Source organism: Salmo salar, chromosome ssa25 (genome assembly GCF_905237065.1).
Source record: "Salmo salar chromosome ssa25, Ssal_v3.1, whole genome shotgun sequence".
Classification (NCBI taxonomy): domain Eukaryota; kingdom Metazoa; phylum Chordata; class Actinopteri; order Salmoniformes; family Salmonidae; genus Salmo; species Salmo salar.
Window position 1 is genome coordinate 47,985,992 of NC_059466.1, and position 26,642 is coordinate 48,012,633.

The window sequence follows — 26,642 nt, forward strand, 5'->3', positions numbered from 1 at the left end:
TCAGCATATGTGGGAACTTCAAGACTGTTGGAAAAGCATTCTAGGTGATGAAGTGAATGTCAAGAGTGTGCAAAGCTGTCATCAACACAAAGGGTGGTTACGTTGAAGAATCTCAAAAATAAAATCTATTTTGATTTGTTAAAAATGTTTTTGGTTACTAAATGATGTGTTAATTCATAATTTTGATGTCTTCACTATTATTCTACAATGTAGAAAAAAGTAAAAACAAAGAAAAACCCTTGAATGAATAGGTATGTCCAAACTTTTGACTGGTACTGTAAGGGCAACCATGGCATCAGTGACATTTCAAGTTAAAGTGTACTGTTAGCTAACTAACGTTAGCTGACTGACTTGCTAGCTAATGTTACGTGTATGATCTGTGTAGTAATATTATTTGTATCTCAGAGCTATTTGCATTGCTAGTTATAGCATAATGTTAGCTAGCTATCATTGAACCTGGTTGGTTAGCTATCTGCAGATTCATGCAGGGTAGTAACATTATCAGTTGGGAGGATTGTTCATAGTTTAGCACTAGAATGAGTAGATGTGTATCCAAACTTTTGACTTGTATTGAATGTGTATATATATTTACTATTATTATTTATTTACTTATTTTTTGTCGTGGGCCCATAACGGCTGGAGGTCGCTTATGTCACTTATGCCTTGAGCCGGCCCTGTTTGTGGGTGCAAGTTTTACTGTGCAATTTTACTAATCAGTTTTACTGTTCAGTCATATGTAAACAGTAAACAGGGTGACCGTTGCGCCGATGAGCAGCAGCCCTCCTTTCCATTGCCTTAACAGGAAATTATCCCTGGGAGGGACAAAATGATACCCCTGGGTTAAGGAGATCCATCGCTAACCTTTGTCCATGTATGACACAAATTAAATATTAATCTCCCAAAAACAGTGTCCTTGGGTTGACAAGAAAAGTGGGGCTTCACATGAATAAAACACCATATTGAATAATGGCTGCTGTGTCTTTGTGTGTCAAGGGGATGCGACCGCAGCACGGCTACATCCTGGCTTTGAAATGAGGACAGACATTAATTGGAGATAGGTAGCCTGTGTTTGTGGGGACAGGAACAGAACACCCAGTTTCTTCTGGTTACAAAAAACAAATACTGTATGTAAGAGAGTAGGTCATCCTCCTCTTTCTTTCTGTCTGTCTACTCATCCCCACCAGTCTCTCTGTCTGTCTACTCATCCCCTCCACCAGTCTCTATGTCTGTCTACTCATCCCCTCCACCTGTCTCTCTGTCTGTCTACTCATCCCCTCCACCAGTCTCTCTGTCTGTCTACTCATCCCCTCCACCTGTCTCTCTGTCTGTCTACTCATCCCCTCCACCAGTCTCTCTGTCTGTCTACTCATCCCCTCCACCAGTCTCTCTGTCTGTCTACTCAAACCCTCCACCAGTCTCTCTGTCTACTCATCCCCTCCACCTGTCTCTCTGTCTGTCTACTCATCCCCTCCACCTGTCTCTCTGTCTGTCTACTCATCCCCTCCACCAGTCTCTCTGTCTGTCTACTCATCCCCTCCACCAGTCTCTCTGTCTGTCTACTCAAACCCTCCACCAGTCTCTCTGTCTACTCATCCCCTCCACCTGTCTCTCTGTCTGTCTACTCATCCCCTCCACCTGTCTCTCTGTCTGTCTACTCATCCCCTCTACCAGTCTCTGTCTACTCATCCCCTCCACCAGTCTGTCTCCTCATCCCGTCCCTCCCTCCGTCCATCCCTCTGTCTCCTCATTCCGTCCGTCCCTCTGTCTCCTCATTCCGTCCGTCCCTCTGTCTCCTCATCCCCTCCACCAGTCTCTGTCTCCTCATTCCGTCCCTCCGTCCGGACGTCCCTCTGTCTCCTCATCCCGTCCGTCCCTCTGTCTCCTCATCCCGTCCGTCCCTCTGTCTCCTCATCCCGTCCGTCCCTCTGTCTCCTCATCCCGCCCGTCCGTCCGTCTCCTCATTCCGTCCGTCCGTCTCCTCATTCCGTCCGTCCGTCTCCTCATTCTGTCCGTCCGTCCGTCCCCTCATTCCGTCCGTCTGTCCGTCCCCTCATTCCGTCCGTCCGTCTCCTCATTCCGTCCGTCCGTCTCCTCATTCCGTCCGTCCGTCCCCTCATTCCGTCCGTCTGTCCGTCCGTCCCCTCATTCCGTCCGTCCGTCCGTCCACTCATTCCGTCCGTCCGTCCATCTCCTCATTCCGTCCGTTCGTCCATCCGTCCGTCTGTCCGTCCGTCTCCTCATTCCGTCCCTCCGTCCATCCCCTCATTCCGTCCGTCCGTCTCCTCATTCCGTCCGTCCGTCCGTCTCCTCATTCCGTCCATCCGTCCCCTCATTCCGTCCTTCCGTCCGTCTCCTCATTCCGTCCGTCCGTCTCCTCATTCCATCCGTCCGTCCGCTCATTACGTCGTCCGCTCATTCTGTCCGTCTGTCCGCTCATTCCATCCGTCCGCTCATTCTGTCCGTTCGTCCGTCCATTCCGTCCGTCCACTCATTCCGTCCGTCCGTCCGTCTCATCATTCCATCCGTCCGTCCGTCTCCCTCCTCATTCCATCCGTCCGTCTCCTCATTCCGTCTGTCCGTCCGTCTCCCTCCTCATTCCATCCGTCCGTCTCCTCATTCCGTCCGTCCGTCCGTCTCCCGCCTCATTCCGTCCATCTCCTCATTCCGTCCGTCCGGCTCCCTCCTCATTCCGTCCATCCGTCCGTCCCCTCATTCCATCTCCTCATTTCGTCTGTCCGTCTCCCTCCTCATTCAGTCCGTCCGTCCGTCCAATGGGCTTTATTGGCATGGGAAACATATGTTAACATTGCCAAAGCAAGTGAGGTAGATAATATACAAAAGTGAAATAAACAAAAACATTTTACTTCTCTTGGGTAGGGGGCAGTATTTTCACAGCCGGATGAAAAACTTACCCAAATTAAACTGTCTACTACTCGGGCCCAGAAACTAGAATATGCATATTATATTAGTTTATGTGTCGGGGGGCTAGGGTCAGTCTGTTATATCTGGAGTATTTCTCCTGTCTTATCCGGTGTGCTGTGTGAATTTAAGTATGCGCTCTCTAATTCTCTCTTTCTCTCTTTCTTTCTTTCTCTCTCTCGGAGGACCTGAGCCCTAGGACCATGCCTCAGGACTACCTGACATGATGACTCCTTGCTGTCCCCAGTCCACCTGGCCGTGCTGCTGTTCCAGTTTCAACTGTTCTGCCTGTGGCTATGGAACCTTGACCTGTTCACCGGAGGTGCTACCTGTCCCAGACCTGCTGTTTTCAACTCTCTAGAGACAGCAGGAGCGGTAGAGATACTCTCAATGATCGGCTATGAAAAGCCAACTGACATTTACTCTTGAGGTGCTGACTTGTTGCACCCTCAACAACTGTGATTATTATTATTTGACCATGCTGGTCATTTATGAACATTTGAACATCTTGGCCATGTTCTGTTATAATCTCCACCCGGCACAGCCAGAAGAGGACTGGCCACCCCTCATAGCCTGGTTCCTCTCTAGGTTTCTTCCTAGGTTTTGGCCTTTCTAGAGAGTTTTTCCTAGCCACCGTGCTTCTACACCTGCATTGCTTGCTGTTTGGGGTTTTAGGCTGGGTTTCTGTACAGCACTTTGAGATATCAGCTGATGTAAGAAGGGCTATATAAATACATTTGATTTGATTTTATTTGGATAGGCTTTCATTGGAAAAACAGCCATTTCAAAATAATGGCACTTCCTGGATGGATTTTCCTCAGGTTTTCGCCTGCCATATCAGTTCTGTTATACTCACAGACATTATTTTAACAATTTTGGAAACGTTAGTGTTTTCTATCCAAATCTACCAATTATATGCATATCCTAGCTTCTGGGCCTGAGTAGAAGGCAGTTTTCTTTGGGCACGCTTTTCGTCCAAAATTCCGAATGCTGCCCCCTATCCAAAAAAAGTTTTTTCTGTTCTGTTCTTCAGCTACAGGAACAGGAAATAATTCACAGTGTGTGTGTGTTTGTGTGTGTGTGTGTGTGTGTGTGTCTTTGCTAGTACTCAGGGACAAGGAATGCAATGGTTATAGAGCAGCTCTATAGTCGTGTTGGAACGTAAAGCTGCTGTAAAGCTGCTGTAAAGCTTTCTACAGTACTACAGTACAAGCTCCACTCAGATCCAAGATTCAGGAGGTTGCAGTATAGTTTTTGCTCACAGAAGGGTTGGCTCCCTATAATAAGCTCTGCCATTACACATCTTTTTTTTACTACCTGAAAATTGAGACACACCATATCATTCTTTCCTCAGCCTTTTGAGGTAGTCGCTAGGTTCCTTGATCTGATCTACAGGCCATAAAGTATCCTATTTTGCATTGATGAACAAATATCATCTCAGCTACTGTTCGAACGGTAAACCAAACAACAAGAATCCACCCCCCCAAAATATTTTTGTTTAGAAGTAATAACTTGTAATTACAGGCTATTGTGAAATGGTAGAACCTGACAACTAGCTAGCCATGTGCTTTTTTTCTCCTTGACCAAAATATGATGATGTTCATTTTTACCTGATAAAGGAATGAATACACCAGCAGCATATCAAACTGTGATAGTGTTTTAGGTTACACTGGCAAGTATAACAATAAACTGAGTATACCAGACATTAAAAACACCTTCTTAATATTGAGTTGCACCCGTTCCAGTCCCATCCCCCCACACCCCCGCATCCCCTTTTGGCATCAATTTGTTGGGGCATGGACTCTACAAGGTGTCGAAAGCGTTCCACAGGGATGCTGGCCCATGTTGACTCCAATGCTTCCCACAGTTGTTTTAAGTTGGCTGGATGTCCTTTGGGTGATGGACCATTCTTAATACACACAGGAAACTGTTAACCAAGATAACCCAGCAGCGTTGCAGGTCTTGAAACAAACCTGTGTGCCTGGAAGCTATTACCATACCCCTTTCAAAGGCACTTTACATTCATCCTCTTAATGGCACACATACACAATCCATATCTCAACTGTCTCAAGGCTTAAAAATCATTCTTTAACCGGTCTCCTCCCTTTCATCATTCTACACTGATTGAAGGGAATTTAACAGGTGACATCAATAAGGGATCATAGCTTTCACCTGGATTAAACTGGTCAGTCTATGTCATGGAAAGAGCAGGTGTTCGTAATGTTTTGTATAATCAGTGTATTTTCCAGGGCATATTTTTTTATTATAAATCTGATTATTTCACATGAATGTGTGGGAAGCTATGTTTTTATCCAGGCTAAAGCAAGCTAGCCAGGCTGTCATCTAGCTACTACTAGCAAGGAAAGGTGACTTCCTTGCTTTCACAAAATAAACAAATAAAAAATACTATTGCCCCCTTGTGAATGAGAGTGGGACTGGCAAGTATATACGTATTATGTTTACAAAAAATCTCACACCATGTGCTCACACACACGTAGAGATTCAAAATGAAGCTTGCAGTAACCTTAATACAGGGAGGAAGGGCCTTCCGAATGGTGCAGTGGTTTAAGGCACTGCATCTCAGTGCTAGCTGTGCCACTAGAGACACTGGATCGAGTCCAGGCTCTGTCGCAGCGTACAATTGGCCCAGCGCCGTCCCAGATTAGGGGAGGGTTTGTCCCATCACGCTCTAGCAACTCTTGTGGCGTGCCGGGCGCATGCACACTGACATGGTCACCAGGTGTACGGTGTTTCCTCTGACACATTGGTGCGGCTGGCTGGTTAAGCGAGCAGTGTGCCAAGAAGCAGTACGGCTTGGGTGGGTCGTGTTTTGGAGGACGCACGGCTCTCGACCTTCTCCTCTTCCGACTCCGTACGGTAGTTGCAGCGATGAGACAAGACTGTAACTACCAATTGGATACCACGAAACTGGGGAGAAAAAGGGATAGACAATCACTAAGTAGTAAGGTTAAGGTAAGATGTTTCTGATTGATGTGTGATCTCAGGCCAAGTCGAAGCGGCAGGAGCCCAGATGGCGTGGCTGTAATTGGCGGCGGCCAATCAGACGAAAACCTGGAAGTGATGCACACCCTGCTCATCCACAAGAAGAGGCTGGCAGGAGGCGGAGCCATAGCAGCATGCCAGCGTCAAAAATATTATTTTATTTATCCTTAATTTATTTTCCATGTGTGTTATTTCATAGTTCTGATGTTTTCACTATTATTCTACAATGTAGAAAATAGTACAATTCTTGAATGAGTAGGTGTGGCCAACTTTTGACTGGTACTGTATGTGTGAAATTAATTTGGATTTAGAAACGTCCATTATCATGCACCTATCTTGGAAAAGTGGCAGGGGGAAAAAATACATCTCCCATCAGTTGATGGGATCCTTCACTTTTTAATAGAGGCCATCAAAACTTCCTTTTCTCACACAATTGCATCGCCTGTAGTGTTGCGCAACATGCGCTCATGGGCTCTCATGAAGTGTTTGATTACATTTTTGATTGCATTTGCATTGATGTCAGAGTGATTAGAGGGACAATCGAGTGTGCTGAGTACCAGACAGTTAGCATGTTTGGTTGGCTACTAATGACCATCAGCAGAATCAGAGCTTAGAAAAACCTAATTACTGTGACTAAATGGTCACGAATTTAAATTATGTAACATTGTAGCATGGGACAGTAGCATGGGACAGTAGGTTTAACATTGTAGCATGAGACACTAGAGTTAACATTGTAGCATGGGACAGTAGCATGGGACAGTAGAGTTAACATTGTAGCATGTGTAACCGATGTGAAATGGCTAGTTAGTTAGCGGTGGTGCGCGCTAATAGCATTTCAGTCAGTGACGTCACTCGCTCTGAGACTTGAAGTAGGGTTTCCCCTTGCGTTGCAAGGGCCGTGGCTTTTGTGGCGCGATGGGTAACGATGCTTCGTGGGTGTCAGTTGTTGATGTGTGCAAGGGTCCCTGGTTCGAGCCCAGGTTGGGGCGAAGAGAGGGACGGAACCTACACTGTTACACATGGGACAGTAGAGTAGCATGGGACAGTAGCATGGGACAGTAGAGTTAACATTGTAGCATGGGACAGTAGAGTTAACATTGTAGCATGGGACAGTAGAGTTAACATTGTAGCATGGGTAGGTAGCATGGTAGAATAAAGTTAACATTGAATCATGGGACAGTAGCATGGGACACTAGAGTTAACATTATAGCATGGGACAGTAGAGTTAACATTGTAGCATGGGACAGTAGCATGGGACAGTAGAGTTAACATTGTAGCATGGGCCAGTAGAGTTAACATTGTAGCATGGGACAGTAGCAAGGGACAGTAGGGTTAAAACTGTAGCATGGGCCAGTAGCATGGGACAGTAGAGTTAACATTGTAGCATGGGACAGTAGCATGGGTCAGTAGCATGGGACAGTAGGGTTAACATTGTAGCATGGGACAGTATGGTTAACATTGAAGCACGGGACAGTAGAGTTAACATTGTAGCATGGGACAATAGTATGGGACAGTAGCACGGGACAGTAGGGTTAACATTGTAGCATGGGACAATAGTATGGGACAGTAGAATGGGACAGTAGCATGGGAGAGTAAAGTTAACATTGTAGCATGAGACAGTAGCATGGGACAGTAGCACAGGACAGTAGCGTTAACATTGTAGCATGGGACAGTAGCACGGGATAGTAGGATTGACATTGAAGCACAGGACAGCAGTTTACAATGGCACTTGTGAACTTGAACACTTCAGGGGATGACAGAAAGGAGGGAGAGACAGTTAACTGCATAGAACGGGACAGTAGCATGGGACAGTAGCACCGGAAAGTAGCACGGGACTGTAGTTTACAATGAACTTGAAAACAGAGTTGACAATGTTCCATTTCACTAATAACAGATAAAAGGGTTTAATCTGTAAATCTGTAACATTTACAGGACTAGCTCAGTGGTGACAGAGCAGTTTATTGTTGGACTGGTTAACATGAAGACGGGGTGGAGCTTACCTCCGTTAGAGGGCGGGGATCTTGGCAGGCTCGGGCTCCAGCAGGTCATTTGACGTCCTTGGTGGACGTCCTTGGTCTCACTCAGCAGCACGTAGATGGGCTCGATCTGTTTGTTGAAACTGGCCACCAAGGTCCTAGCATCCTTCTTAGGCACTGCAGACTCATCCTCCTCTCCCTCTGTCTGACAGAACGTACAGCGGAATGTCTCTCTGAACGGGGGGGTGAGGAGGAGGGAGATTAGAAGGGAGGGAGCGCGGACTAAAAGGAGAGAGAGGAGAGCTGACATGAACCAACTCTGGCTGACAAACAGAAAGTCCCTGCAAAAAGAAAACAATTCAATTGAAAAGCTTAAACAGTCAGACAGCAACACAGCCAGACAGCCAGACAGCCAAACAGCAACACAGCCAGACAGCAACACAGCCAGACAGCCAGACAGCAACACAGCCAGACAGCAACACAGCCAGACAGCCAGACAGCCAAACAGCAACTCAGCCAGACAGCAACACAGCCAGACAGCCAGACAGCAGCAACAGCCAGACAGCCAGACAGCAACACAGCCAGACAGCCAGACAGCAACACAGCCAGACAGCCAGACAGCAACACAGCCAGACAGCCAGACAGCAACACAGCCAGACAGCAACACAACCAGACAGCCAGACAGCCAGACAGCAACACAGCCAGACAGCAACACAGCCAGACAGTTATAGAGAATGGAGTGATACAACAACACTGCCTGTCCTGGTGTAGCTACTGTCTGAGAGAGAGACCACTGTAGTCTGGTACAGTTATCAGCCTCTGTTCACTAAGTGTAGCTCACAGTCCCACTCAAACACCAGGGTAAATCGAATCAAATCCAATTGTTTTTGTCACATGCACTGAATACAGCAGGTGTAGACTTTACTGTGAAATGCCCTTCCCAGCCAGCCAGCCCTTCCCAGCCAGCCCTTCTCTACCAGCCAGTCCTTCCCAGCCAGACAGCCCTTGGCCAGACGCTAGCCCATCCCACTTTAACCTCCCTTTTAATGTCAAGTACAAGGAGAGCGAAAGAGAGAGACAGAGAGAGAATGAGAGAGGGGGTGGAGAGAGGAGTGAGCTCAGAGACCATAGAGAGAGAACCCAGAGAGAGAGAACCCAGGGAGAGAGAACACAAAGAGAGAGACCCCAAGGAGAGAGAACCCAAAGAGAGAGAGTGATAGACCAGAGAGAGAGACCAGAGCGAGAGAGACCAGAGAGAGACCAGAGAGAGAGAGACCAGAGAGAGAGAGATACCAGAGAGAGACCAGAGAGAGAGAGAGACCAGAGAGAGACCAGAGAGAGACCAGAGAGAGACCAGAGAGAGAGACCAGAGAGAGACCAGAGAGAGAGACCAGAGAGAGACCAGAGAGAGAGAGATACCAGAGAGATACCAGAGAGAGACCAGAGAGAGAGACCAGAGAGAGACCAGAGAGAGAGACCAGAGAGAGACCAGAGAGAGAGAGATACCAGAGAGAGACCAGAGAGAGACCAGAGAGAGACCAGAGAGAGAGAGATACCAGAGAGAGACCAGAGAGAGACCAGAGAGAGACCAAAGAAAGACCAGAGAGAGAGAGATACCAGAGACAGAGAGAGACCAGAGAGAGAGAGAGAGGCCGAAGAGAGAAACCAGAGGCCCTCCATTTCAAAGAGAGAAGACACTTAGTGAGTTTTTTTTATTTTGGAATTGAACAAGTCAGTCAAAACAAACGTGGTGGCGACATTGACAAACACTGAAGTTCCAGGGAGATGTTCTGGATCCATTCCTTGGACACTTTAGTACAGAGGTCTTAATCTAGAGAAGGACTATAGTATGCTTTTGTGAAGGGCCCCATCCCTTTGTTGTCGTCCCCCCCCCCCCTATTTGTACTTCCTGTTTACATACGGAGGGAGCTTACTAGCTCAAAAACTGTTGTCCAAACCAGTTGCTAGATCTCTTTGCCCAAGCTGTACATGTTAATTGATGTTATCCCTAGTTTCCCTGTTGTTTCTTTTTCAATACAAAAAATATTCACACAGGTATTATATAGTAGTGGTTATATGTTACTACACCTACTGTAGTTGAAAAAAAGCTTGTCCAGTTTTTCCAATTGTTGTTTACTGATTTCACTTCTGTATTTCAACGCCAGGTGGAGACATTGACCACAGAGCACCATGCAACTTGTGTGGTCTGCCACACTCTCTCATTAGCACCACCAGCTGAAGAGAGTTTTGTTCCTAACTGTCTTCCACATGCCCAATATGAACTTGTCCATTCCCTTTGTGATTATTCTGAAGAAGGCCATTGAAGGCCGAAACATCGAAATGTTTAACTTATCTAATAATACTATGTATTTTTAATGGTGAGCGAGTGTTGCACCTTTTCCTGCCAAACAATAAAACATATAAATAACCTTGGGGGGGGCTAAATAACGTCACCCGCAGGGCTGCCAGATTGGGAACCCTGACCATTTTGGATGTTCCGTTTTCCTACATGACTTCAAACCCCATTGGGGTTTTTTCTGCAGACAGCTCGGCTTCACGTCATCGTTGTTTTGAGCATTTGTAACTGGATTTGCACGCAGGCTGACTTGTGTGACTATCACTGACTGTCTTCCGCACTGCGTATCCTAAAAACAGCTCTGGTTCGCTGTCACACACACACACACACACACACACACACACACACACACACACACACACACACACACACACACACACACACACACACACACACACACACACAAAGACGTAATGGATAGCTCCCAGTGCAGCAGGCGGAAGACATCATCCGTTTTGCATTAGTGCTCCCTGGATAGGTGCCAGTCCTCCAGGGGAACAAAGGAATGAGAGAAGAAGTTAATAAACATTGGATAGATAAATCAGCCTCTCCCTCTCTCCGTCACTGAGCCTCAGCCACTCTGTCAGCACAGAGGAGGACCTTGCCTCAGGCCGTATGGCCACAGACAGACAGAACATCACTGGTGTTGTGTAGGACTCTGTGAAATTAGGCTATACTTTGGGAGCCCAGTTTCTCAATTAGCTTATTACTAGCTTGATACCGTTGCACAAATGGACTCCAGCTTAATATTTTTCTTGGCAGCTTTGATTCGCAAGGCGTGCAAATGGAGAAAAGATCTGCACGGCTTGCTGTTGCCTAATTTGTGCCATACTTAAATAAAGTCCACCTGTGTGCAATCTAAGTCTCACATGATCTGTCACATGATCTCAGTATTTATACACCTGTTTTGAAAGGCCCCAGAGTCAGCAACACCACTAAGCAAGGGGCACCACCAAGCAAGCGGCACCATGAAGACCAAGGAGCTCTCCAAACCGGTCAGGGACAAAGTTGTGGAGAAGTACAAATCAGGGTCGGGTTATTAAAACATATCCAAAACTTTGAACATCCCACGGAGCACCATTAAATCCATTATTAAAAAAATGAAAGAATATAGCTCCACAACAACCCAGCCAAGAGAGCCCACCAAAACTCATGGACCAGGCAAAGAGGGCATTAATCAGAGACAACAAAGAGACCAACGATAACCATGAAGGAGTTGCAAAGCTCCACAGCAGAGACTGGAGTATCTGTCCATAGGACCACTTTAAGCTGTACACTCCACAGAGCTGGGCTTTATAGAAGAGTGGTCAGAAAAAGTCATTGCTTAAAGAAAAAATAAGCAAACACGTTTGGTGTTCGCCAAAAGGCATGTGGGAGACTCCACAAACATATGGAAGAAGGTACTCTGGTCAGATGACACACAATTTAGCTTTTTGGCTATCAAGGAAAACACTACGTCTGGTGCAAACCCAACACCTCTCATCACCCTGAGAATACCATCCCCACAGTGAAGCATGGTGGTGGCAGCATCATGCTGTGGTATGTTTTTCATTACCAGGGACTGGGAAACTGGTCAGAATTGAAAGAATGATGGATGGCGCTAAATACAGGGAAATTCTTCAGGGAAACATGTTTCAGTCATCCAGAGATTTGAGACTGGGACAGAGGTTCTCCTTCCAGCAGGACAATGACTCTAAGCATACTGCTAAAGCAACACTTGGGTGGTTTAAGGGGAAACATTTAAATGTCTTGGAATGGCCTAGTAAAAGCCCAGACCTCAAAGATTGCTGTACACCAGCGGAACCCATCCAACTTGAAGGAGCTGGGCCAGTTTTGCCTTGAAGAATGGGCAAATATCCCAGTGACTAGATGTGCCAAGTTTATAGTGACATACCCCAAGAGACTTGCAGCTGTAATTGCTGCAAAAGGTGGCTCTACAAAGTATTGACTTTGGGGGATGAATAGTTATGCACACTCAAATGTTCTGTTTTTTTTTTAAATTTCTTGTTTGTTTCACAATAAAACATATTTTGCATCTGCAAATTGGTAGGGGGGTTTGTATCAATTGATACAAACCCTCCCAAAAATACATTTTAATTCCAAGTTGTAAGGCAAAAAAATAGGAAAAATGCCAAGGGGGGTGAATACTTTCGCAAGCCACTGTAATAGAGAGGTCAATTGCTTTTTGTTGTAAAGAAAGAACTAAGCTTTTTGCTAATGCACTTCACAACCAAAATGACTCTACTAGATGTATCTGCTTGGCTGGGAATTAGCCTACTAGTTTATCAAACTGGGTATTTTTCAACACCTTTCAAATATACATAACCAGATACATAAGCATCAGTCTATGGTCTAGCTACCAGTATACTCACAACCACCGCACTGTGGACCAATGAACTCCAACCACCTATTCTGCATGATAGGGTGCAAACCGTAGTTGGTCAATATGTACAGGGCTTTTCATTTGGGGGCGATGAAACAACAGAACCCCTTTCAATGAAGGGAAGTGAAGTGTACGGTGGGGCACAATAAGAGCTAAGATACTAATATGTGTGTAAACTGTACATAGTTCTGTGAGTGTCACTGAGTAGGTTGATACCCATTTCATGGGTGCACAATCTCTAGTTTAGACTGCACAGTCCAATCTATGTTCAATATGCACAATAGGCTGTGTAGTGAGCTGATTTCGCACGGTCAAAGTCCTGCAGCTAAAAAACTAATATTTGTGTAATTTCTACATAGTTGTGTTCTGTTAATAACACTGAGGAGATAGCCCATTTCATGGGGACACAATACCCCTTATACTGTGCAGTATAAGTAATCCCCCATTGTAAAGTCTATTACATCCACAGTGGGCTTTTATCAATTTTTTGTGGTAGTATGCACTTTGAGAAACAACCTTGGTTTCAATTTACTTTCTTGGAAATCATGTGACCCTTAAGAACCAATGAGGTTGTATCTGAGATGTGATTAGGCACTTTGTAACAGATGGAGTATAATGGTATGCTTTCCGGTAATGGACCACCGTTTCACTTTCATTTTACCTTCTATAAAAGGTGTTAGACTCAAGCTACCCTGACTCAACAAGCAACCTCAACACGCAACCTACTTGTCCGAAGGCATCACCGATTTCAAAGTAAGTGTGCATTTAATTAATGGACTAGATCAGGGTTTCTTTCAAACTATGGGTCGGGATCAAAAGTGGGTCTTGAGTGTGTGATAGTTGAGTCGCAAGATTATTAAAATAAATATATAGTCGCACAATACTCCCTCTGATTTGGGTGATGGGATGACGGTCAATTTCTAATTTGGGTCTCTAGCTGAAAAAGTTTAATACCCCAGGATTAGATCGTTAGCTCTGAACAGTTCCATTCGAAGTGGTGGTGTTATAATCTAAGGCAGGGTTTCCTCAATCTACATCGAAAGGACTAAAACCAAATTGAAACTGTAGAAATAATGGACCACATTTATTCCAGTGGTTTCCAAACTGTGGGGTGCGTGGTCGGCGGGCGCGGGGGGGGGCATTTGGGGAGTGCATCACCAGTTTTCCTCTTGTCATGTCGATCATCGCAGACCTTAGAGAGCTATTTATGACTTGTCAGAAATGTCCAGATCAACTAGCCCATGTCAGCTAACGTATTTTAGCTAGTATTTAAATCACAGTAAAATCACAGTATTTTAAATCTGAAAATGTATTTACTGAACAAGAGAGCTCAGAGGTTGAAGGCCGGGTCTGTTTTCAAGTGTGTGTTCTTTAGAATAATTGCAGCACATTGTGAGCTCTGACATATAGTCCAACGCTGTACATTTGATAATTGGGGAAATTGCTTACCAACATTTTGGCTAACACTAGCTTTGAACATGTCATAATCATGTTGTAAAGATTCATAACGCATGTCATAAGCTGTCATAAATATGTAATGATTGTGTTATGACAAAGATATTGCTGTATTTTCTAGCCTTATGACATCTTATGACACACCCACAGCCTGATACCATATAACGCAGCATAATAGTGGCCGTATTACGATGTTATTACAGTGATACGATGCAGAACATTTTATGTCTGTCTGAAATTCAGTGAAACCCATTGCCCTTTTATAACCCTATAATAGGTATTGATCGGGCAATGCAAGTTAAAGTGTGTCTTCCCCACTTTTCTCTATCAATACCCCATCTTCCGTAAAACCATTAACAACATTTCGGGCGTTGGCTGTGTTGTGGGTCTTTGGCAACGGACAAGGGCGCAACTCTCACTGTGGATGGGGGGGACATGTCCCCCCCACATTCTGAAATTGCATTTTTGTCCCCCCCAGTTTTATCATTGGAATGTGATACAAAACTAGGCATGGGTTTGCTTTAAGACCATGCGGACGCCTCCAAGCGGTCGGTAGGCTGTTTGGCGTGTTTATCCAACTGAATAAAAAAAACATAAAACAAAGTTGCTCCCCTGGCTATTCAAGATAATTTATGAATTATACAAGTCATACAGTATATAATTTTAAAATATTGTCACTTGTTGATATTTTGCTATCATTATAAAAGCAATATGAACAAGATGAGACTGTGCTTTAACCTTTCAATGTTTTATTCCAGGTCATCAGTTTACATTGTGTTGCTTTGTCCTACCCGTCTCTCCTTTGTCCTACCCGTCTCTCCAAGGCTAACACCCAAGACTATGTAACATAATACTTGAAATCTATGCTGTCATATAGTTACATTTAGAAAATGACATATGTTTGGAACTTTAAACAACTCTACAACCCAAAACTATTTCTGGGTCCTTTTTGTTTTTTTTCTTAAATCACTGAAAACAAATTGTTTTGATAACTCTGAGAAACATGGTCAGACTGGGCTGTTTTCTGCAGGGAGATCATACCCCACATTAGAAACATGGTCAGACTGGGCTGTTTTCTGCAGGGAGATCATACCCCACATTAGAAACATGGTCAGACTGGGCTGTTTTCTGCAGGGAGGTCGTACTCCACATTGGGAACATGGTCAGACTTGGCTGTTTCCTGCAGGGATGTCACGCCCGTCGTACTGATGAGACCAAAATGCAGCGGGAATGTGAATACTCATCTTTAATGAAGGAAACCGTGAACACTTAACAAAATAACAAACAAACGACGGAAACAGTCCTGTCAGGTGCAACAAACACAAAACAGGAAACAACTACCCACAAATCCCATGAAAAAACACCCCTACTAAATAGGACCTTCAATTAGAAGCAACGAGGAGCAGCTGCTTCCAATTGAAGGTCAACCCAATTAACCAAACATAGAAATAGACATACTAGACTAAACATAGAAATAGACTAACATAGATCATTACCCCCCCAAAAAACGAAAGACACTAAACAAACACCCCCTGCCACACCCTGACCAAACTACAATAACAAATAACCCCCTTTACTGGTCAGGACGTGACAAGGGAGGTCATACCACACATTAGAAACATGGTCAGACTCGGTTGATTTCTGCTTTTCTGTCGTACGCCACATGAGGAGCATGCTGATTACATTTTTTTACATTTTTTTTGTTACATTTTAGTCATTTAGCAGACACTCTTATCCAGAGCGACTTACAGTAGTGAATGCATACATTTCATTTCATTTCATACATGTTTTTTTTCTTTTTCGTACCTGCCCCCGTGGGATTTCAATAGCTTCTGTGTAATGAGACAACGGGCGTGTTACTTTCGCCCTGTTACTTTCGTCCCGGCTCTCCCCTAGTGACAGTTGTTTTAATAGACAAGATACAAATGTAATGCAGTACAATCATTGGCATGGGAAACACTACAGATCAACTGAATAGACTTACGGACTCATCTGCAGATTTGACAACACTTTAACTGGATTTTGGAAGAGTGGGGAATTCTTATACGTGCAAACAGGAGCTATTAAAGACAGCCTACATTAGTAAGGTTACACCATGGTTCGCCAGTGGCTAGGCTATCTGTTCGCATACAAATGGGTAAAATGCAATATTCATTGTGATATATAATTAAGACTAACTGTGTTTTACAATACTCAGTTACTTCCACTACCATATATTTACATGAATTTTAGCTGTGTTGTCTGGTCCAGTTGGGAGAGATGGCAGAGTGGTAGACCAGGAAAAAGGTCTATGGTCCCGGCGTTTGGAGCTTTTGATCAAAGAAGCTTTTCACTCGTCGGAGCTCAAGTATAGGCTCTCTTGTTTCTTGGTTCAGTTCACATGAATAAAGTTTGTGCATACACTGGGGTTAGATATAACGTTCGGGCCTCTTCTGGGAGAGGTAAGACTCAGCGGTTCATCGTGTGTTGTTCAGAGAAAGTTCCTCTCAGGTGATTGTTTAAATTAGGGGCGTGCCGAGTAGCCGATCAAAACGAGTATCGTAATGGATATAGGCAATTTTCTGGATACGATTAAGATCAGAGTCTTTTTTGTCATTTTCTGTGATCCCCTCCCAAATTTTCAGGTGCCAACACGTATCTTTCTCATGTCAGTCAGTCATGCGCGAGGTTCTACCTTGTCTAAATAACTCTGTTGTCACGTTCACTGTCTTCAAACTCCCGATCATAAGTATGATTCCCAATCAGAGACAACGATAGACAGCTACCTCTGATTAGGAACCATACTCGGCCAAAAACAAAGAAATGAACAACATAGAATTCCCACCCCACATCACTCCCTGACCTAACCAAATAGAGAAATAAAACTTCTCTAAGGTCAGGGCGTGACATCTGTAAAGAGAAGGGCGGGCTGTATGTTGTTCCCACTGCTCTGATTAGATAGAGTGAAGCTGTATATCTCCATCCACTGGCTTCATAATTTCACCCGATAAGTTTTCCTCGCATGTTTTCGGTCAGATCATTTAGGTTCCTGCTACCTGCTACTATGATAAAACACATGGCGAGGACGTTTGCTATCAAGCTATCAATGTGCTTAATATCTAACAAGTGGGGCAAGGGTAGGGAAAAAAAATATGAAACACTGATGTGTATTCTGACTGAGTGAGCAAATTTGGCTGTCAGCTGCAAGTTGAGGACACACACATCCCTCAGCGCATTGCTCCTAATCTGCAGCTTTTTTTGCAGTGAGAATGTGCAGGGAGGTATTTTGCCACCATCTATTTAGGCATATTATACAACTTACCGATCATGACTTTCATCCGATCCAATCAAACTATCACCTGTCAATTTATGGATATGATTATGAGTATAACCATGTTGTCACACCCCTAGTTTAAATGTGCTTTTAACCAGCGCAGGAACTGAGCCAAAGCTGCCATTTTAGCACCAGAATCGTCCGAGCAATTGCCCAAATCAACTCGATTTGTGGTGGGTGGGGGACCCACCACAAATCTTTTTTATATACATTTATATATTTATATTAAATGTAGGTAGTAATTGTAATATATGGAGCTCTACACCTTTAATGGTAGTCCTTAATTCCCTTGTGTTTAACAGCCAATCAGTATTACTCTTGAGGGAGAAAGACAAGGGGATATGTAAATGAGCTGTCTTGCAGTTTGAAGTGTGTCTGCGTGCACAGTGTTAATCGTTACCCTGCTTCAGATATAGAGCTAAAAATAATAGTACTTCAGTCTCCACTGTCAAGTGATTTCTACCGTGCCATCTAGAGCACAACATGGTGTCAAAAGTGGCAGAAGGTTAAACAAAAATTTGAGGAAAAATGTCCAGTGCTAGCTGCATAAGTGAGAACGTGGACTTCACCAGCAGGCTACTAAAATGAGTGGCTAGTTAGCAGACTAACGCTAACATGAGTGAAACAACATACTTTGATATTTTTTGCTATCAAGCTGGGATTACCACCAATGCAGTCATTTACACCACCATCTCCATTGTTGTTTACTGGAAACCTCGCAGAATATTGGCAGAAATGGGAACAAAGACTGACCTTGTATTACTTAGCCATTGGGCTAAATGAGAAGCCAGAGAATAGCAGTTTTGTTACACTGCATCGGCGAAGACGTGCTGGAGATATACACCACGATGGAGATCACATATGCCGACCAGGAAAACAAGAAACTGGCCAAGCTTTTGAAAACTACTGTTCACAACTCAGGAATACTGTGTCCCAGAGACATATGTTTTGGGCACACAAGTTCAATGAACAGGCAGGTATTGACAAGTTTATAACCAAACTGAGACTGAGAGCACATAGCTTTGAGTTCAAAAACATTGAGGATCTAATTCTAAGGGACAAAATTGTGCTAAGCGTCAGATAGTGGACTAAGAGAGAAACTACTTTCCATTTCAGATTTAACCCAAACTAAGGCCACAGATGTTTGACGTGCAAAATAAGTTACATCAGCTCAGGCTAAAGCTATGTCAGCTAGCAATAACACGGAACAGTTTTATTTAACCTTTATTTAACTAGGAAAGTCAGTTAATTAACACATTCTTATTTTACAATGACGGTCTACATACCGAGACATTGGACATTCAAGAACAGAGGGGTGTGGTCACCAAAGTAACAAAACCAACAGCGTGGGTGAGAAGCCTGGTCATAACATAAAATAAAAATTGCTCTCTTAGGGTGTTTCTGGGTCCCAAGGACCCCATACATTGGATCCTAAGGACCTGAACAAGGCCATACAGTGGATCATAAGGACCTGAACAAGGCCATACAGTGGATCCTAAGGACCTGAACAAGGCAAGACAGTGGATCCTAAGTACCTGAACAAGGCAAGACAGTGGATCCTAAGGACCTGAACAAGGCCGTTCAGTGGATCCTAAGGACCTGAGCAAGGCCGTTCAGTGGATCCTAAGGACCTGAGCAAGGCCGTTCAGTGGATCCTAAGGACCTGAGCAAGGCCAGACAGTGGATCCTAAGGACCTGAGCAAGGCCAGACAGTTTATCCTAAGGACCTGAACAAGGCAAGACAGTGGATCCTAAGGACCTGAACAAGGCCGTTCAGTGGATCATAAGGACCTGAACAAGGCCAGACAGTTTATCCCAAGTACCTGAACAAGGCCAGACAGTGGATCCTAAGGACCTGAACAATGCCAGACAGTGGATCCTAAGTACCTGAACAAGGCCAGACAGTGGATCCTAAGGACCTGAGCAAGGCCAGACAGTTTATCCCAAGGACCTGAACAATGCCAGACAGTGGATCCTAAGTACCTGAACAAGGCCAGACAGTGGATCCTAAGGACCTGAACAATGCCAGACAGTGGATCCTAAGTACCTGAACAAGGCCAGACAGTGGATCCTAAGGACCTGAACAATGCCAGACAGTGCCAACACTTCTCCATTCCCACCTCAGAGGATGTGCAATGCAAATTAGTAGGCAATAATATCTTCACTATCCAAGATGAGAAGGAGAGGTATTGGCAAATCAAGCTGGATGAGGAATCAGCTGATCTCTGCACATTCAATACCCCACATAAAAAGTGTCAGCAAGGTATTTCAGCAGATGATCTCAGAGAGTTTTGGTGACATTGTTGATGTCTATGTAATTACAGACGACCTGATAATTGCAGCAGCCTCCAAAGAAGATACATGGCCACATTCTACAGCAGGTGATGGACAGATCAATCCGTCTTAATGTGAAGTTCAATGCTGACAAAGATACATTACATGGTGAGTGAAGTGAAGTATATGGGGCACGTCATCAGCGCAGACGGGGTTAAATTAAACACTTGAAGACAAAAGACAGGGTTAATGCAGACAACTCCAAGGTGACAGCAATCACAGATGTCCCCAACTTGAAGACAGAAGACGGGGTTAAAGCAGACAACTCCAATATGACAGCATTCACACAGATGCCCCCACCTGAAGACAGAAAAGGTCTATAAAGGTTACTGGATATGACACATTTCCTATCCCAGTATATCCAAGATGAAGCCATGCCCACTGCACCACTCAGAATGCTCCTCAGGAAGGGCATGACATGTCAGTGACACCCAAAAAAACAAGCAGCACTGGAAAGTGTGAAGAAACCATGTTAAATAAGCATGACCCATTCAAAAAATGTTGAACCAGGAACAGATAAAGCCCTTGGTTCACTCCAGACCTGACTGTCCTTGACCAGCACAAAAACATCTTGTGGCGTACTGCATTAGCATCGAAGAGCCCCCGCAAAATGCAACTTTTCAGGGAAGTTAGGAACCAATAGACACAGGCAGTTAGGAATGCAAAGGCAGGCTTTTTCAAACTGAATTTGCATCCTGTAGCACAAACTCCACATAGTTCTGGGACACTGTATAGTCCATGGAGAATAAGAGAACCTCCTCCCAGCTGCCCACTGCACTGAGGCTAGGAAACACTGTCACCACCGATAAATCCAAGATAATTTAGAATTTCAACGAGCATTTTTCTACTGCTGGCTATGCTTTCCACCTGGCTAACCCTACCCCGGTCAACTGCCCTGCACCTCCCCCATTTCTCCTTCACCCAAATCCAGATAGCTGATGTTCTGAAAGAGCTGCAAAATCTGGACCCCTACAAATCAGCTGGCGTAGACAGTCTGGGCCATCTCTTTCTAAAATTATACGCCGCAGTTGTTGCAACCCCTATTACTAGCCTGTTCAACCTGTCGTTCGTATCGCCTGAGATCCCCAAAGATTGGAAAGCTGCCGCTGTCATCCCCCTCTTCAAAGGGGGAGACACTCTAGACCCAAACTGTTACATACTGATATCTATCCTACCATGCCTTTCTAAGGTCTTCGAAAGCCAAGTTAACAAACAGATCACCGACCATTTTGAATCCCACCGTACCTTCTCTAATGACTGCCTTGTCTGGTTCACCAACTACTTCCCAGACAGAGTTCAGTGTGTCACATCAGAGGGCCTGTTTTCTGGACCTCTGGCACTCTATGGTGGTGCCACAGGGTTAAATTCTCGGGCCGACTCTTTTTTTTGTATATATCAATCGCTATATATCAATCAATCGCTCTTGCTGCTGTTGATTCTCTGATCCACCTCTATGCAGATGACACCATTCTGTATTCTTCTGGCCCTTCTTTGGACACTGTGTTAACTAACCTCCAGACGAGCTTCAATGCCATACAACACTCCTTCCGTGGCATCCAACAGCTCTTAAATGCAAGTAAAACTAAATGCATGCTCTTCAACCGATCGCTGTCCGCACTTGCCCGCCCGTCCAGCATCACTACTCTAGACGGTTCTGATATGTGGACAACTACAAATACCTAGGTGTCTGGTTAGACTGTAATCTTGCCTTCCAGACTCACATTGAGCATCTCCAATCCAAAAGTGAATCTTGAATTTGCTTCCTATTTCACAACAAAGCATCCTTCACTCATGCTGCCAAACATACCCTTTTAAAACTGACTATCCTACAGGTCCTTGACTTCGGCGATGTCATTTACAAAATAGCCTCCAAGACTCTACTCAGCAATTTGGATGCAGTCTATCACAGTGCCATCCGTTTTGTCACCAAAGCCCCATATACTACCCACCACTGGCCCTCGCCTCATATTCGTCGCCAAACCCACTGGCTCCAGGTCATCTATAAGTGTTTGCTTGGTAAAGCCCCACCTTATTTCAGCTCACTGGTCACCATAGCAGCACCCACCCATAGCACGCGCTCCAGCAGGTATATTTCACTGGTCAACCCCAAAGCCAATTCGTCCTTTGCCCGCCTTTCCTTCCAGTTCTCTGCAGCCAATGACTGGAATGAATTGCAAAAATCACTAAAGCTGGAGACTCATATCTCCCTCACTAACTTTAAGCATCAGCTGTCCTAGCAGCTCATAGATCATTGCACTTTTGCATAGCCCATCTGTAAATAGTCCATCCAACTACGTCATCCCCATATCTTTTTTTTTCTCCTTTGCACCCCAGTATCTCTACTTGCATGTTCATCTTCTCCACATCTATCACTCAAGTGTTTAATTGCTAAATTGTCATTATTTCGCATCTACGGCCTATTTATTGCCTTGCCTCCCTAATCTTACCTCATTTGCATACACTGTATATAGATTGTGTTATTGACTGTACGTTTGTTTATTCCAAGTGTAACTCCGTGTTGTTGTTTTTGTCACATTGCTTTGCTTTATCGTGGCCAGGTCGCAGTTGTAAATGAGAACTTGATCTCAACTGGCCTACCTGGTTAAATAAAAGGAGATATGAAGTAATAATAAAAATCACCAAGCCTGTCTTCAAAGGATCATGTTTCAAATAAAGAAATATGACATATTTGACATTCACATAGACATGTTAATAGCAGACACGCTATCCAGGGCTGTACCCCAGACTGCCACAAATGAAGAGTGTGACGTAAGCGATGAGGAATCATTTATGCAGTAAAAGAAAAAACTCTAAAATTGAAGTTTATTTGTCACGTACGCCGAATCACAACAGTCTTGGTGTGTTTGGACCATTCTAGTTTGTTGGTGATGTGGACACCAAGGAACTTGAAGCGCTCAACCTGCTCCACTACAGCCCCGTCAATGAGAATGGGGGCGTCCTCCTTGGTCCTGTAGTCCACAATCATCTCCTTTCTGTTGATTACGTTGAGGGATAGGTTGTTTTTCTGGGACCAACCAGCCAGGACTCTGACCTCCTCCCTATAGTCTGTCTCATCGTTATTGGTGATCAGGCCTACCACTGTTGTGTCGTCTGCAAACCTAATGATGGTGTTGGAGTCGTGCCTGGCACATCAGCCACTGGAGGGTGCTGTTATGCAACAGCTGAGAGCAGTCAGATATGCATACAGTGAGATGCAACTCCTGAGGAACCTGCATAGAGATGGATGGCCACACAAGAAGAAAAGTGCACCACTGAAAGCGCACTGGCACATCAGAGACTCTCTTTACATTGAAGATGGACTACTCATGGTAAAGAAATGTATTATCATTCCCAAAGTCTTTGGAGCTGAGGTACTTAAGAGGCTCCACATTGCTCATCAGGGCATTCAACGCTCCTTAGTGCATGCCAGAGCTCTCATTTATTGGCTTCACTGATGATGTCCAAATGATGGTCGAATCGTGCACTTCCTGTCAAGAAAAACTACCCAGCAACCAAAAGGAACCACTCCTACCACACAAAGGGCATGACACTCCATGACAATAGAATCACAGTTGATATCTTTGAGTTCCAAGGACGCTCATTCCTTCTGACAGTGGACTACTACTCCAAATATCCAGAGGCGCTGAGGCTGTCGGACAAGACATCAGGTTCTGTTGTAGCAAAGTTCAAAGCTATGTTTGCTAGACATGGTATTGCAGCTGAACTGAATGCAGATCATGTAGCCTTTGCAAGAGCTGAGATGGCCCAGTTTTCAAAAGAGTGGAGTTTCAAAATCAATCATTCTAGTCCAGTGTTTCCCCAGTCAAATGGAATGGCTGAGAGGACCATTCAGTCAGTGAAAAGCATGCTCAAGTCGACAGCACAGACAGGTGTTGACTCTCACACAGCTCTCCTGAACCTGAGAAACACACCTGTCATGGGTCTGCAGTACTCTCCTGCTCAGCTACTCATGGGATATATCCTACACTCCAAACGACCTACAAGTAAAGCAGCCCTTCAGCCAGTGACTCCCAAAAATGCCCAGCATGGACCGCAGGAGCTCACAAAAAGCATCTCAGACCTGACAGAACAGCCAGGTACAGGGACAATGAAGTAGTCACAATCACTGACTTTGATTCGAACCAGGAGGTCGAAGAGGTGACACAAAGAGACACAAATGAACAGAACATGACAAATGACAGAGCACCAGAACCCTCTGTCATAGAGACTCACACCAGTCAGTGCACCAGAACCCTCTGTCATAGAGTCTCACACCAGTCAGTGCACCAGAGCAGCCAGGTTTATTAAACTACCAGCGAGCCTACAGGACTATGTACTTGAGTGAGTCAGAGGTAAAACCTGGTATTGTAAGTGAAAGTAGACCACCACCTACCTTTTGGCTATTCAGCAGTATTAAAAATGCTATATTTTTGTTAAAAAGTTATGTTTATTTGGAAGCTCTAGCTAAGAGGGCGGGGGTGTAATATATGGAGCTATACACCTTTAATGATAGTCCATAACTCCCTTGTGTTTAATAACAGCCAATCAGTATCACTCTTGAGGTTGAAGGTCAAGGTGATATATAAATGAGCTGTCTTGCAGTTTGAAGTGTGTCTGTGTGCACAGTGTTAATTGTTACCCTGCTTCAGATATAGAGCTAAAAGTAATAGTACTTCAGTTTCCATTGTCAAGTTAATTCTACCATGCAATCTAGAGCACGAAAGTAATATTATATCAAATGTATGTCACGTCCTGACCAGCAGATGGAGCTGTTGTTGTAGTTTTGGGGTCAGGACGTGGCAGTCTTGTGTGTGTGATTGTTCTGTGTTGGTCTTGTGACTCCTGATCAGGAACAGCTGGGGATCGTTGTTCCTGATTGGGAGTCATATATGTAGGAGTATGTTTGTCACTTGGTTTTGTGGGTAGTTGTTTTTGCACTGCGTGTTGTGTGCCTGCAAAACTGTTCCTGTCATATATATTGTTTGAATTGTTAAGTGGATGCTCTACTCCTTTATTTTAATTAAAGATGAGTATTCACATACCTGCTGCGCCTTGGTCCATTTCTACAGAAGACAGCCGTTACAATGTAGCTTTTTTGTCACTGGCCTGCACTGTCAGTGGAATTATTTTTTAAACATTTTCTTACAAGTTAATAAAAAATGAAAAGCTTACATTTTTTGAGTCAAGTATTCAACCCCTTTGTTATGTCAAGCCTAAATAACTTCAAGAGTAAAAATGAGTTTAACTAGTCACATAATAAGTTGCGATAATAGTGTTTTTTAATGACTACACGATCTCTGTACTCCAACAATACAATTATCTGCAAGGTCCCTCCGGAGCAGTGAAATTCTAACACAGATTCAACCAAAATGACCAGGGAGGTTTTCCAATGCCTCGCAGGAAGGGCAACTATTAGTAGATGGGTAAAAATGATAAACGGAACCATAGAATATCCCTGTGATCATGGTGAAGTTATTAATTACACTTTGGATGGTGTATCAATACACCCAGTGACTACAAAGATACAGGTGTCCTTCCTAACTTAGTTGCCGGAGAGGAAGGAAACTGTTCAGAGATTTTACAATGAGGTCAATGGTGACTTTGTCAATTAGGTTAGTATTGTGGAGTAACTACAATGCTGTTTATCCATGATCAGTTTTCTCTTATCACCGCCATTAAACTCTGTAACTGTTTTAAAGTCACCATTGGCTTCATTGTATGATGGGAGAGTTGACCTGGTTAACAGGAGGCCTGGGAAAGAGACGTTGAAAAAAGAGGGAGAGAAGTTGAAGAAAGATGGAGAGACGTTATCAGTGTTGGTGAAGAAAAATTATTAAAGAAGTCAATAAAAATAGAACAAAACCCATACCTACCTAGTTTTGAATGGAAATACTGATTTGATTTTATAAGAGTTATTATTTTGTTAAGAAAGACTTAGTAGGGACTGAAGCTACCGTCTCATCGTGGAGGTACAGTTGAAGTCGAAAGTTTACATATGCCTTAGCAAAATACATTTAAACTGTTTTTCACAATTCCTGACATTTAATCCTAGTAAAAATTCCCTGTTTTAGGAATTATAGCTTAACTAGCTACCCTATTGGTCAAAACTTAAACTTTAAATTAAACCAACTTAGTCACTTGTACATTAAATAAATAGTTATTCAAAATAAATGCATTAACAACATTGTAATTAGATCCCCTTTTAAATCTAATACCAATTAATTATAACAAATAAACTCTAAACTTGGTTTTAACAAGGGTATTACACAATCAATTTGCAAAAATGTCAACATTTCAAAAGTTTCTATTGTATCATTCTCCACATTTAATTTCAGTTTCATTGTGGACTTTTTTCCATAACAGTAGCACGCGAGGGAGTTCCATAACTTCCATTTCACAAAGCGATCTTCTGTCAGATGTGAATGAAAAGCAGGCTAATGTGGTCAACAATCTTATGAAAGCAAAGCAAATCTGCTGTGGGTTTGAGATAAATAGATGCACAATTTACTTTTGTAAAGCGTTCAGTGTAAATTAAGTTTGATGATTTTAGTTGAATGATGATGTAATGATTAGGACGTTAGGCTTTTATTTGAGGAGAGAACTATGAGGGTGCATCTAGTGATAACAGTATTTTTATGGTAGTTAAATAACTACAGTACATGAGCAAAAGTGTATTGACACCTCCTCGTCAAACATCTCATTCCAAAATCTTGGGCATTAACACGAAGTTTGTCCCCTCTTTGCTGCTGTAACAGCCTCCACTCGTCTGGGATGACTTTCCACTAGTTGTTGGGAACATTGCTGCGGCGACTTTCTTCCATTCAGTCACAAAAGCATTAGTGAGGTCGGGCACTGATGTTAGTTCAAGTAGGCCTGGCTCGCAGTCGGCAATCCAATTCATCC

General features: G+C 43.9%; 2 protein-coding genes across 2 annotated transcripts in view; one reads left to right on the plus strand and one right to left on the minus strand.

The window, feature by feature from the left end:
• LOC123730503 (repetitive proline-rich cell wall protein 1-like) overlaps positions 1-13,377 on the minus strand; it is a 45,513-nt gene extending 32,136 nt beyond the window's left edge. Inside the window, exons 1-2 of the mRNA XM_045707446.1 lie at positions 13,364-13,377; positions 7,923-8,131 (exon numbers count right to left, since the gene is read on the minus strand). Coding sequence (XP_045563402.1) covers positions 7,923-8,131; positions 13,364-13,377 — 223 coding nt within the window. The remainder of the gene's footprint in view (positions 1-7,922; positions 8,132-13,363) is intronic.
• Positions 13,311-26,642, plus strand: part of LOC106586887 (interferon-induced GTP-binding protein Mx-like) — a 34,422-nt gene continuing 21,090 nt past the window's right edge. The window contains exon 1 of the mRNA XM_014174614.2: positions 13,311-13,390. The gene's annotated coding sequence lies outside the window, so the exon portion shown is untranslated. The remainder of the gene's footprint in view (positions 13,391-26,642) is intronic.